Source organism: Zingiber officinale, chromosome 4A, assembly GCF_018446385.1.
Source record: "Zingiber officinale cultivar Zhangliang chromosome 4A, Zo_v1.1, whole genome shotgun sequence".
NCBI lineage: Eukaryota > Viridiplantae > Streptophyta > Magnoliopsida > Zingiberales > Zingiberaceae > Zingiber > Zingiber officinale.
The window spans coordinates 120,255,140-120,268,697 of NC_055992.1; the positions used below are offsets into that span (position 1 = coordinate 120,255,140).

Here is a 13,558-nt window from a genome sequence, read left to right on the forward strand (position 1 = left end):
GAGGGAGAGGGGAAGAGAGAACGATGAAGAATCAATGAGAATTGAAAAGGTGAGAAGAATCGATAGAAATTAGATTATGCATTTGTGATTTGAGTGTTAGATTTTATATATTTATTTGTTTATAGCTTTTAGGGTAATTTGGTCTTTTTTTCCTTTTATATTTAGAGTTTAGGGGTTTTTTAACTAAATTATATAAATACCTTATACTCTGTATTTCTGATTATCAATTTTGGATTCAATAATATAGCTAGTTTTTTTTCCTTAAGTTCTACATTGTTTCAGAGCGAGGCTCGTTTTCTTTGATCTAATTTTTTTTACCGTCCCCTGTTATTGCTTCCTGTTGTCGCTGATGTCTCCTATTGCTACTGCCAATTTCGACGTCGACGTCCTGTCCTATCGATTTCGATACCGACGACCTATCCTGCCAATTTCGGCACCAATGCTCTTTTCTGTCGATTTCGGTGCCGACGGCCTATGTTACCGATTTTGGCATTGACATTCTTTTCTATTGATTTCAACACTAACGCCCTATGCTGCCGATTTCTACGTTTGACATCCTTTTCTGCCTCGAATTCTTTGTGATCGTAGGTCATCCTGACACCAGTTTTTACGGATCGTACAGATGTGTATCCTTATAGTTTGATTATTTTGAGCATTATTCGTTCTGTCATCATGCCTGGTCGTGCATATGCTTAATGGAAATCTGATCCGTATATGTTGGAGTAGTTGCAACAGTTCCTTGCTTCATAGCCCTTTGTCATGTCAGCTTCCTCTCATATAGGTTTGTCATCGTCTGATATTTTAGGTATATCTTTATTCTTATGGATTTTAGACTCTGGTGTCTCCCATTATATGTCATCTAATTTATTATTTTTTGTTTCTTTTTTCTCCCCATTCATCTATATCTATTGTGACAGCTGATGATACTCATATGTCATTAGTAGGTATCGGTTCAATTGTTATATCTTGTTTATCTTTTACTGATACTCACATGTTTACCTGAAATATGATACTTATATTTCAGGTATATCTTTATTCTTATGGATTTTAGACTCTGGTATCTCCCATTATATGTCATCTAATTTATCATTTTTTGTTTCTTTTTTCTCCCCATTCATCTATATCTATTGTGACAGTTGATGATACTCATATGTCATTAGTAGGTATCGGTTCAATTGTTATATCTTATTTATCTTTTACTTATATTTATTATATTCCAAGTCTTACTTTAAATCTTATTTCTATTAGTCAATTATGTAAGTCTGGATACCTAATCTCTTTTTCTTCATCTAATTGTTATGTTCAGGACTCACAATCTCAGAGGCTGATTGAGACAGGTCGTAGGAAAGGAGGACTCTATGTTTTAGATCAACTCAAAGTACCAGAAGTTGTAGCTTTGAGTGTGGATTTATCATCTTTTTATCTGAATCATTCATTTTCTGATTTTTATTTGTGGCACTTTCGTTTAAGTCATGTTTCAGCTTCTCGTTTGCAGTTTTTAGCTTCTACAAGAGTATTAGGAACTTTAAAAAGTTCTAATATTTCTGATTGTAGTGGTTGTAAACTGGCTAAATTTCTACCTTACCATTTTCTAAAAGTCTTTCTTTTTCTTCTGTTTTATTTGATCTTATTCATTTTAATGTGTGGGGACTCTCTCCTATTCCTACAAAATGGGGGAGGGGGTCAAGATATTATGTTTTGTTTATTAATGATTGAACTCGTTATATTTAGGTCCATCTTATGAAACACATGTCTGATTATCTTGTCATTTTCAACAACTTCAGAGCTCTTGTGAAAACTCAACATTCTAGTATCATAAAGTGTTTTAGTTGTGATTTGAGAGAGAATATACTTTGAATCATTTTTCACAATTACTTGCTTCTGATGGTACTATTCATCAAACCTCTTGTACATATACTTATGAACAAAATGGTGTGGCTAAATGAAAACATAGGTATATTGTTGAAACAGACCGTTCATTTTTATTATCTGCATGTGTTCCTAGTACCTTTTGGGAAGCAATCTTTACCACTTCTCACGTGATTAATAGAATTCCAACCTCACACAATTTAGGCTTATCACCTTTTGAAAAATTATATGGGTATGCTTCTCTCGATTCCTCTTTGCGTGTTTTTGGTTGAACTTGCTTTGTCCTTCGTCTACATGTCGAGCATAATAAATTAGTCTCTCGGTCTGCTCTTTGTGTCTTTTGGGGTTATAGTGTTACTCAAAAAAGATATCGTTACTTTGATCCCGTTAATAAAAAATTATATGTCTCTTGTCATGTTGTGTTTTTTAAGCATATTTCATTCTTTTCTATTCCATCTAGTTCGCATAATATAACAAAGTCAGATCTACTTTGTATTGATCCTTTCAATACCAACACAGAGAAAATTTCACCCACAGCTCCTACTGGTAGCTCAACTGAATCTGGTACTTTGGTTTCAGAGATATCCGCTCTACATGCTTCTCCTTCTGCCACACCCAATCATGTCCTGAGATTGCGGATGATCCTTCTCTCCACCATCGTCAATCCACTCATGTTTGTAAGTATACTAAACTGTCAGATTTTATTTACTCTTGTTATTCTCATTCTTTTGTTTCATTTGTTGCATCTAGTCATTGTCTTTCTGAGCCCGTGTCCTATAGAGAAGTTATTTGTAATCCACTTTGGCAGAGTGCTATGGCTGAGGAACTAACTACTTTGCATCAGACTCATCCATGGGATTTGGTTCCTTTGTTACTAAGAAAACACACTATTGGTTCTCATTGTATATATAAGATCAAAACTAAATCTGATGGATCTATTGAGCGATACAAAGCTCGTCTTGTTACTAAAGGTTATTCTCAGGAGTATGGTATGTGATGCAGATATATGGAGAGGGGCCCAAAGGGAATTAAGAAAAAGAGGAGAGGGTATTTCGATCTTTTGGGGCCTGAGTAGGGTTTGGTGATTAAAAGGGCACTGTTCATCATCTAACAAAGAGGGGGTGAGCTTGTGTTGTGGTTTCCGCCGCTAAGAAGAGGAGGGCCTTCTTCCTCCTCAGAGTGCTCACCGACGACGAGGCTGGCCACCCGTGGCTCCGATCCCCTCCCTTTCTTCTTCCGGACACCGTCTCTCCTCTCCTCCTCTCCAAGACAGTGTTCGTCACAGCATCTGGCGGCTACCATCGCAGGTGACCATCGGGACATGTCTTACCATCGCCTCCCACCTCCAACAGCTAGTCGTTGTACCTCCTCTTCTCCTCTTTCTCGTCTCCTCCCCTTCCCTCCGGTGCTGACGTTGCCGAGGAGCGTGGTCGCATCCAGCAGTTATCGTTGTTGCCTCCCGCGACCACCATCGCAGCCGCCTCCGGCAAACACCGCCACCACCGCCTCTCGCAGCTACTATAGTGGCCTTCGGTGGTCACCACCTCGCCGCCTTTGGCAGCCATCTCTGCCGTCATCTCCAGGAACAACCACAACCAACTCCAACAGTCGTCCTCACCGTCTCCAGCGGCCTTCACTGTCGACGTCGCCTCCAGCATCCACCAGCGCTTCACGCCGCTGCCACCTCCATCACCGGTCGACCTACGGTTTCCATCATTTGTATTATGTTTTATGTGTTGTGTTCCGGCCATCGAGCTGCTGAGTTATTGGTATTATCCAGCTTGCATGTTGTATGCCGGCCTGCGAGCCATTGTGGTGTTCCAGTCTAGGTGTTGTTACCATGTCTCGGCCCACGAGCCACCTTCTGGATCCATGTTGCACCGGATTCCATGTCACTCTCTCAGATCAGGCTCCTCAGCTGGCTCACGCCCTTCTGCCCATCAGGGCCACGATGACTCGATCCGCACCATGATCAGCTCATCGACCCATACGAGGGCGCCCCCCGGGGCCAGGGTACGTCGTCGTACTCATTTTGTACTTATTTTATTGTCTTGTTACTTGTCTGCTGCTTATGTATTCGTGGGACTCGCCTCGAGCGTCGGGGTACCAAATACTGAGGCAACCTGGTCGATGGCTGCAGGTAGTGTTGACAGGAGGACTTCTGATGACTTGGTCAACACAGAGGACAGCTCACCATCCGGGTCATAGAGATGCAGTCAACATTCCAGATACGTCACACCGGCAGGTTCGTCTTCTCAACTTCCCGACAGGAACATAATTGGCACCGTCTGTGGGAACACACCTGATCTGGAATGTGAAGATGGACGACGCCGGAAAATTCTGCCATACTCATGACCTTGATGGATTTCGACAATTATATCATATTCTCCTCACTCCACGGGTATTTGGGAGTCGAGGAATTGAGTCAGATCCGCTGTTGGACGACTGGTCAGTTTTTTCGTTGTATTTTCTCTTTCAATCATAGGATCTGCCATAGTTCTCCGGTCGAATACTCCCGTGTCGATCGGTCGGGCTTGTCCTACATTAGAACCATAGGCTCAATCTTGAAAACTCCCGCACCGATCTGTCGGGATTATATTTGCGAATACTCCCCAGCCGATCAGTCGGGATTATAATTGCGAAGACTCCCGCGCCGACCGACCGGGATTATATTTGCGAAGACTCCTGAGCCGATCGGCCGAGATTATATTATATCAGAGTCACAGGCTCACTGTCGAAGACCCCGTGCCAATCGGATGAGATTATATTATATCAGAGTCACATCGAAGACCCCGTGCTGATTGACTGGGTTTATATTATATCAAAGCCACAAGCTCACTGTCGAAGACCCTGTGCAGATCGACCGAGTTTATATCATATTAGAGTCACAGGCTCAATGTCGAAGACCCCGTGTCGATCGATCAGGCTTATATTTTATTAGAGCCACAAGCTCGTTGTCAAAGACTCCCATGCCGATCGGTCGAGTTTTAGTTATATTGGAAGACCGTCGAGCGACGACGTTAAACCCAGAGTCGAAGCGGCGACTATAAAAACCCCACCTTGAAGATCGTCGAGCAGCGACATTAAACCCCAGAGTTAAAGCGGCGACTATAAAAACCCCACTTTGAAGACCGTCGAGCGACGACGTTATACCCCAGAGTCGAAGCGGCGACTATAAAAATCCCGCCTTGAAGACCGTCGAGCGGCGACGTTAAACCCAGATCTCCACCGGCGGTCGAGCGTCGACCTTAAACCCGTGTCTCCACCGTCCAGCTTATCAGAGCACTTATCTCCCCCGTTCGGGATCGAGTGATTATCACTGGTCTCGGACCAGCTTATCAACGCATTGTACTTCTTATCTCCCCCGTTCAGGGTCGAGTGGTTATCACTGGTCTCAGATCAGTTTATCAGTGCATCGTACTTCTTATCTCCCCCGTTCGGAGTCGAGTAATTATCACTGGTCTCAGACCAGCTAATCAGTGCATCGTACTTCTTATCTCCCTCGTTCGGGGTCGAGTGATTAACACTGGTCTCGGACCAGCTTATCAGCGCATCGTACTTCTTATCTCTCTCGTTCGAAGTCGAATGATTATCACTGGTCTCGGACCAGCTTATCAGCGCATCGTATTTCTCATCTCCCACGTTCGGGGTCGAGTGATCTGTTAGGATGTATACTAAAAGCCTAGCTTTTGGTATAAACATTTATTTAGAAATAAGAATCACATTGGTCAAATGTCTACATTTATGATAAATATAGTTGGTCAATTAATTTATATTGTAGATAACATGGTGTGTGGTGTCACACACAGAAGATCATGTTATCGGTTCCTTATAAATTATAAACAGTAGCTCACGACCAAGATGGAAAGGAACAAACCATTGGAAGGTCGTAGTGTAATTAGGTAGTAGTTTATCTTAACTATATAATTACACTAGTACACTTAGAGTGTATTGAGTAGGATCATTAGAGGTCGTTTCTTTATACTGACTTTATAAAGGAACAAAGACCTCAGTTATTATGGGTGTGCTCTTAATCCTAATATAATAACAAGCACATATATTTGATATTTATTTCTTTAATTTATCAATGGGTGAGATTTAGTTCGATAAATCAATAAGCCCGATAAGTTGGGAAATGATATCACTTATAGTGTGTGTTGTTGATTATAGAAGGAAACTGTGTCCTAGTGATCTAGGTTGAGAATGTCCCCAAGAGGAGCTCATAAGGATTGTCATGTTAAACCCTGCAGGTGGACTTAGTCCGACATGACGATGAAGTTGAGTGATACTACTCTTGGAGCTAGATATTAATTAAGTGAGTTGTCAGTAACTTACTTAATTAGTGGACATTCGACATCTTAAACACAGGGAGACTAACACACTCATAATAAGAAGAAGCCCAAAATGTAATTTGGGATTGGTGCGGTAGTTCAATAATAGTTCTATAGTGGAATGAATTATTATTGATAAAATTAAGTTGTGTGTTCGAGGCGAACACGGGATGCTTAATTTTATCGGGAGACCAAAACCAATTCCTCCTCTCGGTCCCTATCGTAGCCTCTTATTTATAGAGTACTATACACACCTATACTCACATTCTATACCCACCTAAAGGGGGCTGGCCAAGCTAGCTTGGGAATCAAGCTAGGGCCGGCCTAAGCTTGGTTTATGGGTGGCCGGCCCTAGCTTGAACCCAAGCTAGAGGGGGCCGGCCATAATAAAATTAAAAAGAAATTTAATTTTAATTTTTATTATGTGGAAGATATAATTTATTAAAGAGAATTAAAATTAAAATATCTCTCTTAAAAGGGTCTACAAAAGATTAAAGAAAGAGATTAGATCTCTTTCCTTATTTGTATATTGGAAAGATATTTTATTTTCTCTTTGAAAATTATTCACATGTTAAAAAATTAAAATTATAGAAATTTCTTTTTATCAACCATGAAGGGATTTTTGAAGAGAAATTTTATTTTTAAAATTTCCGGAAACAAATAAGGAAGTTTTAATTTGTTGATTGAAACTTGTCTAATTTGTCTCTCTATGATGTGGCCGGCCATTATAAGTTTAATTGGGAAATTTTATTTTATTTTTCTCAATTAATTCATGTCAAGGAAAATTAAGGAAATTTTATTGTAATTAAATTTCCTAATTTACCAAAGCCAAGGAATATAAAAGAAGGGGTGGGGGTGCCTTCAAGTGTTACAACCTCTATTATTTTTCTCCCTCTCTTATTCCTTGGTGTGGCCTGCCATCCTCTCTTCCCCTCTTCCTCTTTGTGGTGGCTGAAACTCTCCTTGGCTTGGAGCTCTTGTGGTGGCCAGATACTACTTGGAGAAGAAGAAGAAGGAGGAGAGAAAGCTTGCATCCCTTGGAGCTTGGTTGGTGGTTTTTTCTTCATCTTTGGTGAAGCTCTTTTGTTTTGGCCGAACCTAGCTAGGAGGAGAAGAAGGTGCATTGGTGGTTTCTCATCTCGGAAGATCGTTGCCCACACAACGTCCAAGGTTAGAAGAGGAATACGGTAGAAGATCAAGAGGTCTTTCTAGAAGGTATAACTAGTAATTTTTTCCCTTCCGCATCATACTAGTTATTTTTGGAAATAATACCAAATACAAGAGGCTTACGATTCTAGTATTTCAAATTTATTTTCGATGTAGTGTTCTTAAGTTTATTTCTTTTCCTTGTGATTTGATTGTTCCTTTCGGTTAACCTAAAGTTATTTTAGGAAATTAAATATTAGCTTTCCATAAAAGGTTTTGTCTAGTCGGTGGTGGTTGCTCCCATATCCAAGAAGGCCATGTGCCTCGCCACGTCAGTACTGGGAACCAATTATGGAAATTAATATTTAATGGAATTAATAACTTAGGTGATTTGGATCAAACGTGTTAAGTTCCGCAGGAGATCCAAGTCTAAACCTAAAAGAACAAATAAATTAAGTTTTGGATCAAACGTGTTAAGTTCCGCAGGCGATCCAAAATTTAATTTAAAAGAACACATGGTAGCTAGGAAAATGTTCAGACCTTTGTACAAAATTTTTGTACAGTGGAACCTCTAGGTTTTCTGAGTAGCAACCAACATGATCTTCACTGGTCTCAGACCAGCTTCAGATATTGTATCTCCCCCATTCGGGGTCGAGTGATCTTCACTGGTCTCGGACCATCTTATTCTATCTCCCCCGTTCGGGGTCGAGCGGGCATCACTGGTCTCGGACCAGCTTCAGATATTTTATCTCCCCGTTCGGGGTCGAGTGGTCTTCCCTGGTCTCAGACCAGCTTCAGATATTTCATCTCCCTCGTTCGAAGTCGAACAGTCTTCACGAGCATCTATCTCCCCCGTTCGGGGTCGAGCAGTCTTCAGGCTCACGACTTTCGTCTCCGTGTGCATTCGATTTCACAAGCTATGCTCCCGCTCAGTTGTCAGGCTCCACTCTTGCCCAGCGCTGCTTCGCCTCTCGCTCGGTAGTTGTCCAGGCGTTCACTCGGTGTTCGCCCGATAGCTTGTCTGGTAGCCGCTCGACCCTATTATCTGTCGCTCGATCGACACTTTGGTTGCTCGGTCATTTTTTTACGGCAATCCAATCGGCATTTTATGATTGCTTTGTCAGTATTCTCCGGGCAGCTTGTTTAGCACTCTCGTAGTCATCCGACTGGTATCGCCCAATCGTCCGTTCGGCCATACACTAGACTATTCGGTCGAATGCTCGACATTCTCTCGAGGGCCTGGTCAGCATCTTATGGTCGACTGGCCGAGATTTTCTCGGTCACCCGTTCGGTATCGTCCGCTCGATCGTCAGGTCGTCATCTTCGCGGTCGCGCGCTCGGCATCGTCCGCCCGACTTCTATCCACAATCGACATCCTTTCGATCGTCCGGTCGGCATCCTTGCGGTCGCGCGCTCGACATCGCTCGTCCGCTCGGTCTGCTTGTCATCCCGCGTGTCACTCGGTCGACTATCATTTTACTCGTCGCTCGCTTGACATTTTTCCGCCCGCTCGGCATCTGGCCGACTATTGATTTAGTACTATAGCGACCGCTTGTGTGGCATTATACGATGAGTTCAACGATTTGATTCAGTTATCGAGAGTGAGTCAGCCTTTGTGATAAACTGTCTAGTCAGCCAGGCTCGCGCCTCCTTCGACTAGACTTGAGGGGAAGGCTTGTGATGTGGATATATGGAGAGGGGCCCAAAGGGAATTAAGAAAAAGAGGAGAGGGCATTTCGGTCTTTCAGAGCCCGAGTAGGGTTTAGTGATTAAAAGGGCACTGTTCATCAATCATCATCTAGCAAAGAGGGGGTGAGCTTGTGTTGTGGTTTCCGCCGCCAAGAAGAGGAGGGTCTTCTTCCTCCTTGGAGTGCTCGCCGACGACGAGATTGGTCGCCCGTGGCTCCGATTCCCTCCTTTTCTTCTTTCGGTCACCGCCTCTCCTCTCCTAGACAGTGTTCATCGCAGCATCCGGCGACTACCATCGCAGCCGACCACCGGGACATGTCTTACCGTCGCCTCCCACCTCCGACAGCTAGCCACCGTAACTCCTCTTCTCCTCTTTCTCGTCTCCTCCCCTTCCCTCCGGTGTTGACGCCGCCGAGGAGTGTGGTCGCATCTAGCGGTTATCGCTGCTGCCTCCGGCGACCACCATCGCAGCCGCCTCCGGCAGCTACAGCCACCGCCGCCTCCCACGGCTACTGCAGTGGCCTCCGGCGGTCACCACCTTGCCGCCTTTGGCGGCCATCTCTGCCGTCATCTCCAGGGACAACCACAGCCACCTCCAGCGGTCGTCCTCGCCGCCTCCAGCCGCCTTCACCGCCGACGCCGCCTCCAGCCGCCTTCACCGCCGACGCCGCCTTCACCGTCGACGTCGCCTCCAGCATCCACCAGCGCTTCACACCGCTGCTACCTCCATCACCGGCCGACCTATGACTTCCATGATTTGTATTATGTTTTGTGTGTTGTGTTCCGGCCATCGAGCCACTGAGTTATTGGTATTATCCGGCCCGTGTACAGTACGTCGGCCTGCGAGCCGTTGTGGTATTCCAGTCTAGGTGTCGTTACCATGTCTCGGCCTACGACCGCCTTTTGGATCCATGTTGCACCGGATTCCATGTCGTCTCTCTCAAATCCGGCTCCTCAGCTGGCTCATGCCCATCTACCCATCAGGGCCATGACGATTCGATTCGTACCGCGATTAGCTCATCGACCCATCCGAGGGTGCCCCTAGGGCTAGGGTACGTCGTCGTACTCATTTTGTACTTATTTTATTGTCTTGTTACTAGTCGGCTGCTTATGTATTCGTGGGACTCGCCTCGAGCGTCGGGGTACCAGATGTTGGTGCAATTTCCACTAGGTCAAGGTTGACCTAGTTGACCAAGCGTAAACCTTGGTCATGGTTTCGATGTTTGACAATACAGAAAGACATGTAGACATGGACAATGCAGGTGCAGTTGTCCATACGGAGAGATACTGATCAGGGTCTGATCAGGTTGGATGAAGAAGAGTCAAGTAGGTCAAGATTGACCGGATACTTGACTGGGAAGTCCTAACTGGGATGTTAGGCAGTTCGGGAAATCCTGGTGAGTGAAGCCAGGTGAAAATCCTAGTGAGTGAAGCTAGGTGAAAGTGAAAGTCCTGGTGAGTGAAGCCAGGCAGTTGGAGAAAGTCCTGGTGAGTGAAGTCAGGCAGATGGAAAACCCTGGTGAGTGAAGCCAGGTAAAAGACCTAGTGAGTGAAGCTAGGCAGTTTGGAAGTCCTGGTGAGTGAAGCCGGGCAAGGGAAAATCCAGATGGATCAAGGGTGATCGGACATATGGTGTTGAGAAGGTCAAGTAGGTCAAGGGAGTGACCGGATACTTGACACGAAGAGAAAAGTCCAAGTGGGTCAAAGGGATTGACTGGACACTTGGTGGGGAGTCTTAGCAGGTCAAGGGAGTGACCGAATGCTAAGCATGATGTACCAATAGGTCAAGGTTGACCGGATGTTGGTTTGGAAGGCTTGGGACTTGGTTTGGCAAAAACCAAGCTCTGGATCGATCAGTGGATCGATCCAGTGATACACTGGGTATCTGGATCGGTCTGGTGACCGATCAGTAACCAAACAGTAGCCTACTGAGTGTTATCTGATCGGTCTGCAGACCGATCAGGAAACAACGATCAGAAGGCAAGAAGCTCGGGAGAAAAGGAAGGGGATCGGTCCCTGGACCGATCAGAGAAAGATCTGATCGGTCCCCAGGACCGATCAAGATGAAGCTGGACCGATCAGGAGCATGCCTGATCGGTCCAGACCTTAAAACCGATCAGGGCTTAGCCTGATCGGTCCCCATGACCGATCAGGAGCTCTGTGGACCGATCAGGATGGAGCCTGATCGGTCCAGAACTATCCGTTGTGAGTGACAACGGCTATCTCCGTCTTCTTCGATGTCCCCTTTGCAGTGCAGGTTATAAAAGGAGATCGAGGGCTTCTAGGCTTTTGGTTCTTTTTCTTCTTCTTCTGGTTCGAAGCTACTGCTTCTTCTTCTTCACTGCTGTGATCTGAGCTTTGCTGAGCTCGCTTCTGATTGAAGCTTCGTGTGAGCTTCCCCGGCTGGTCAGCTGCTGCTGTTCTTCCGTGAAGTTGCTGCTTCGTCAACGGAAACCAGTCGAAGGCAAGCAAGGTGTTTTACATTCATTTATTTGTATTTCTTGCTGTATTTCTATCTTGTTGTTGCAAGTTATTGTGGCGAGGTTTCTCTACCCAGAAGGAGTTGTTATTAGTCGATTTTCCGGGGTCTCATCCACCGACGGATTGATAGGCTTCGTCCACCTTACGGACACGCCGAGGAGTAGGAGTTTATCTCCGAACCTCGTTACATCATCGTGTTAGGTTTGATTTTCTTCTCCTTCCTAGTTTCGTTTCTTGTTTTTATTTCCGCTGCGCCAACCCTAGTTTGTAGAAAGAAACGAGAATTTAGGGCGGCTATTCACACCCCCCCTCTCTAGCCGCGACCATCGTTCCTAACAAGTGGTATCAGAACCAGGTCGCTCTTCGTTGGATCAACACCCGGGGGAGCACGAGCTAGAGAATGGATCTATTTGGAGAAGATGTCACGATTCCACCTTTCTACGATCGCGACGACTTCGCGTTTTGGAAGGTAAGAATGAAATACTTTCTTATGACTAACCTTGAAAATTGGAGTTGTGTTCAATTAGGTTTCAAGCCTCCGATGGACAAGAAAGGAGAGACCCTAGAGAAGAAGGAGTGGACCAAGGAACAAGTCCACCAATCCCTAGTCAACGATGAGGTATTGAAAATATTTGAATTTTCTTTACCTAATGATGTTTTGTGTAGGATAGGTGGATATAACGATGCCAAGGAGTTGTGGAAGAACTTGGCAAAGTTCCATGAGAAGAACTCCACTTCAAGTCATGAAGAGGAGTCAAGTGAGCCAAGTAGCTCACATCATGGAGGAGAGGAATTAGAAGTTGAGGGCTACTCAACATCTAAGGAAGAAGAGGAGGAGAGTTCTTCTTCAAGAACGGAGCAAGAGGAAGAAGCTTCTACCTCCGGAAGGGATGAAGAAGAAAGTCTTCATCCATCCTCAACCCTAGGTAACTCAAGCCATTTAGTTTCTAGCAAATTACACATAATGTGCTTTGAGTGCAGGGAATTCGGACATTACAAGAGTAAATGTCCAAAGAGGGTTAGAAAGACTCCACCGGCGCCAAAGGTCAAGGAAGCCGAAGTCCCAACACGCAAGGGCAAGGAGCACGTGGTGTGCTTCCAATGCAAGCGAAGGGGACATTATCGGAGCCAATGTCCAAGGGGGAGGCAATCTCACAAGGACAAGAGACCGAGCACATCGATAGGGGGAGCTAAGACAAACCCTAAGGTAATCTCTAAGACACATTATTGCAATACTAGTAAGATGCGTGCTAGTAGTTTGATTGCAATTGACAATAATGATAAGCATGATAATTATAGAAATCGATACACATGCTTAGGTGCCAAACATGTGAGCCTAGATAAGGATAACACTAGGAAAGCCAACCCTAGGATCAACTCATCTAAGGTTAAGGATAATCTAGGTAGAAACCCCAAAACAACTAGACACATGCCTAGGAATACCTCAAAGAAAAATGAAAAATTAAAAATTGAGGTATTAGAGAAGGAGAATCAAGTCTTGAGGTCAAAACTTGATACTTTGGAAAAGGCTCTTAAGAACTTGGAGAAGTCATCTCTAGGGTTTAAGGGTCAAAAACCAATGTCCAAGGACAAGAAAGGTTTGGGTCACAAACCTAAGTCCCAAGTGGTCAATCCCACTTATCATAATGTTCCATTCGATTATGGAACAAAATCTAGGGTTAGGAAGACCATCACCAAGGTCACAAGGGGAGTCACCCCTAGAGTTGATCTTGATGAGTCCCAAATGACCAAGGCTTCAAAGCCTAGGAGGGTCATTAGAAGGGTTGCTAGGGAAGTCATCCCTAGTGAATACTTAGTGAACCCAATGAGCTCCAATAAGTATTGGGTTCCTAGGAGCGTGATTCCATCACACTAGATGGTTTAGGGTGTGCCAACCTTACTTGAATAGGTAGTTAACCTAATCATGGCAAAAGGTGGCACTTTAGGAATTTTCAAGATGCAATCAAGCCTTGAAAATGAAATTGAAAATTATTCCTAAGGTGATTAGGATGTGTCAATCACATTTGAGGAGTTCTCTTAGG

The 13,558-nt window shown here is 44.5% G+C and overlaps 1 protein-coding gene across 1 annotated transcript; it reads left to right on the forward strand.

The window, feature by feature from the left end:
• Positions 1 to 9,350: 9,350 nt before the first annotated feature.
• LOC121972706 (verprolin-like) lies at positions 9,351 to 9,782 on the forward strand. Its single transcript, XM_042524352.1, has one exon. The coding sequence runs from the start codon at positions 9,351 to 9,353 to the stop codon at positions 9,780 to 9,782; it is 432 nt and encodes a 143-aa protein (XP_042380286.1).
• Positions 9,783 to 13,558: the final 3,776 nt, after the last annotated feature.

Bases quoted from the DNA above. Each gene is read 5' to 3' on its own strand.
- LOC121972706 (XM_042524352.1), top strand. From the start codon at position 9,351: ATGTCTTACCGTCGCCTCCCACCTCCGACAGCTAGCCACCGTAACTCC.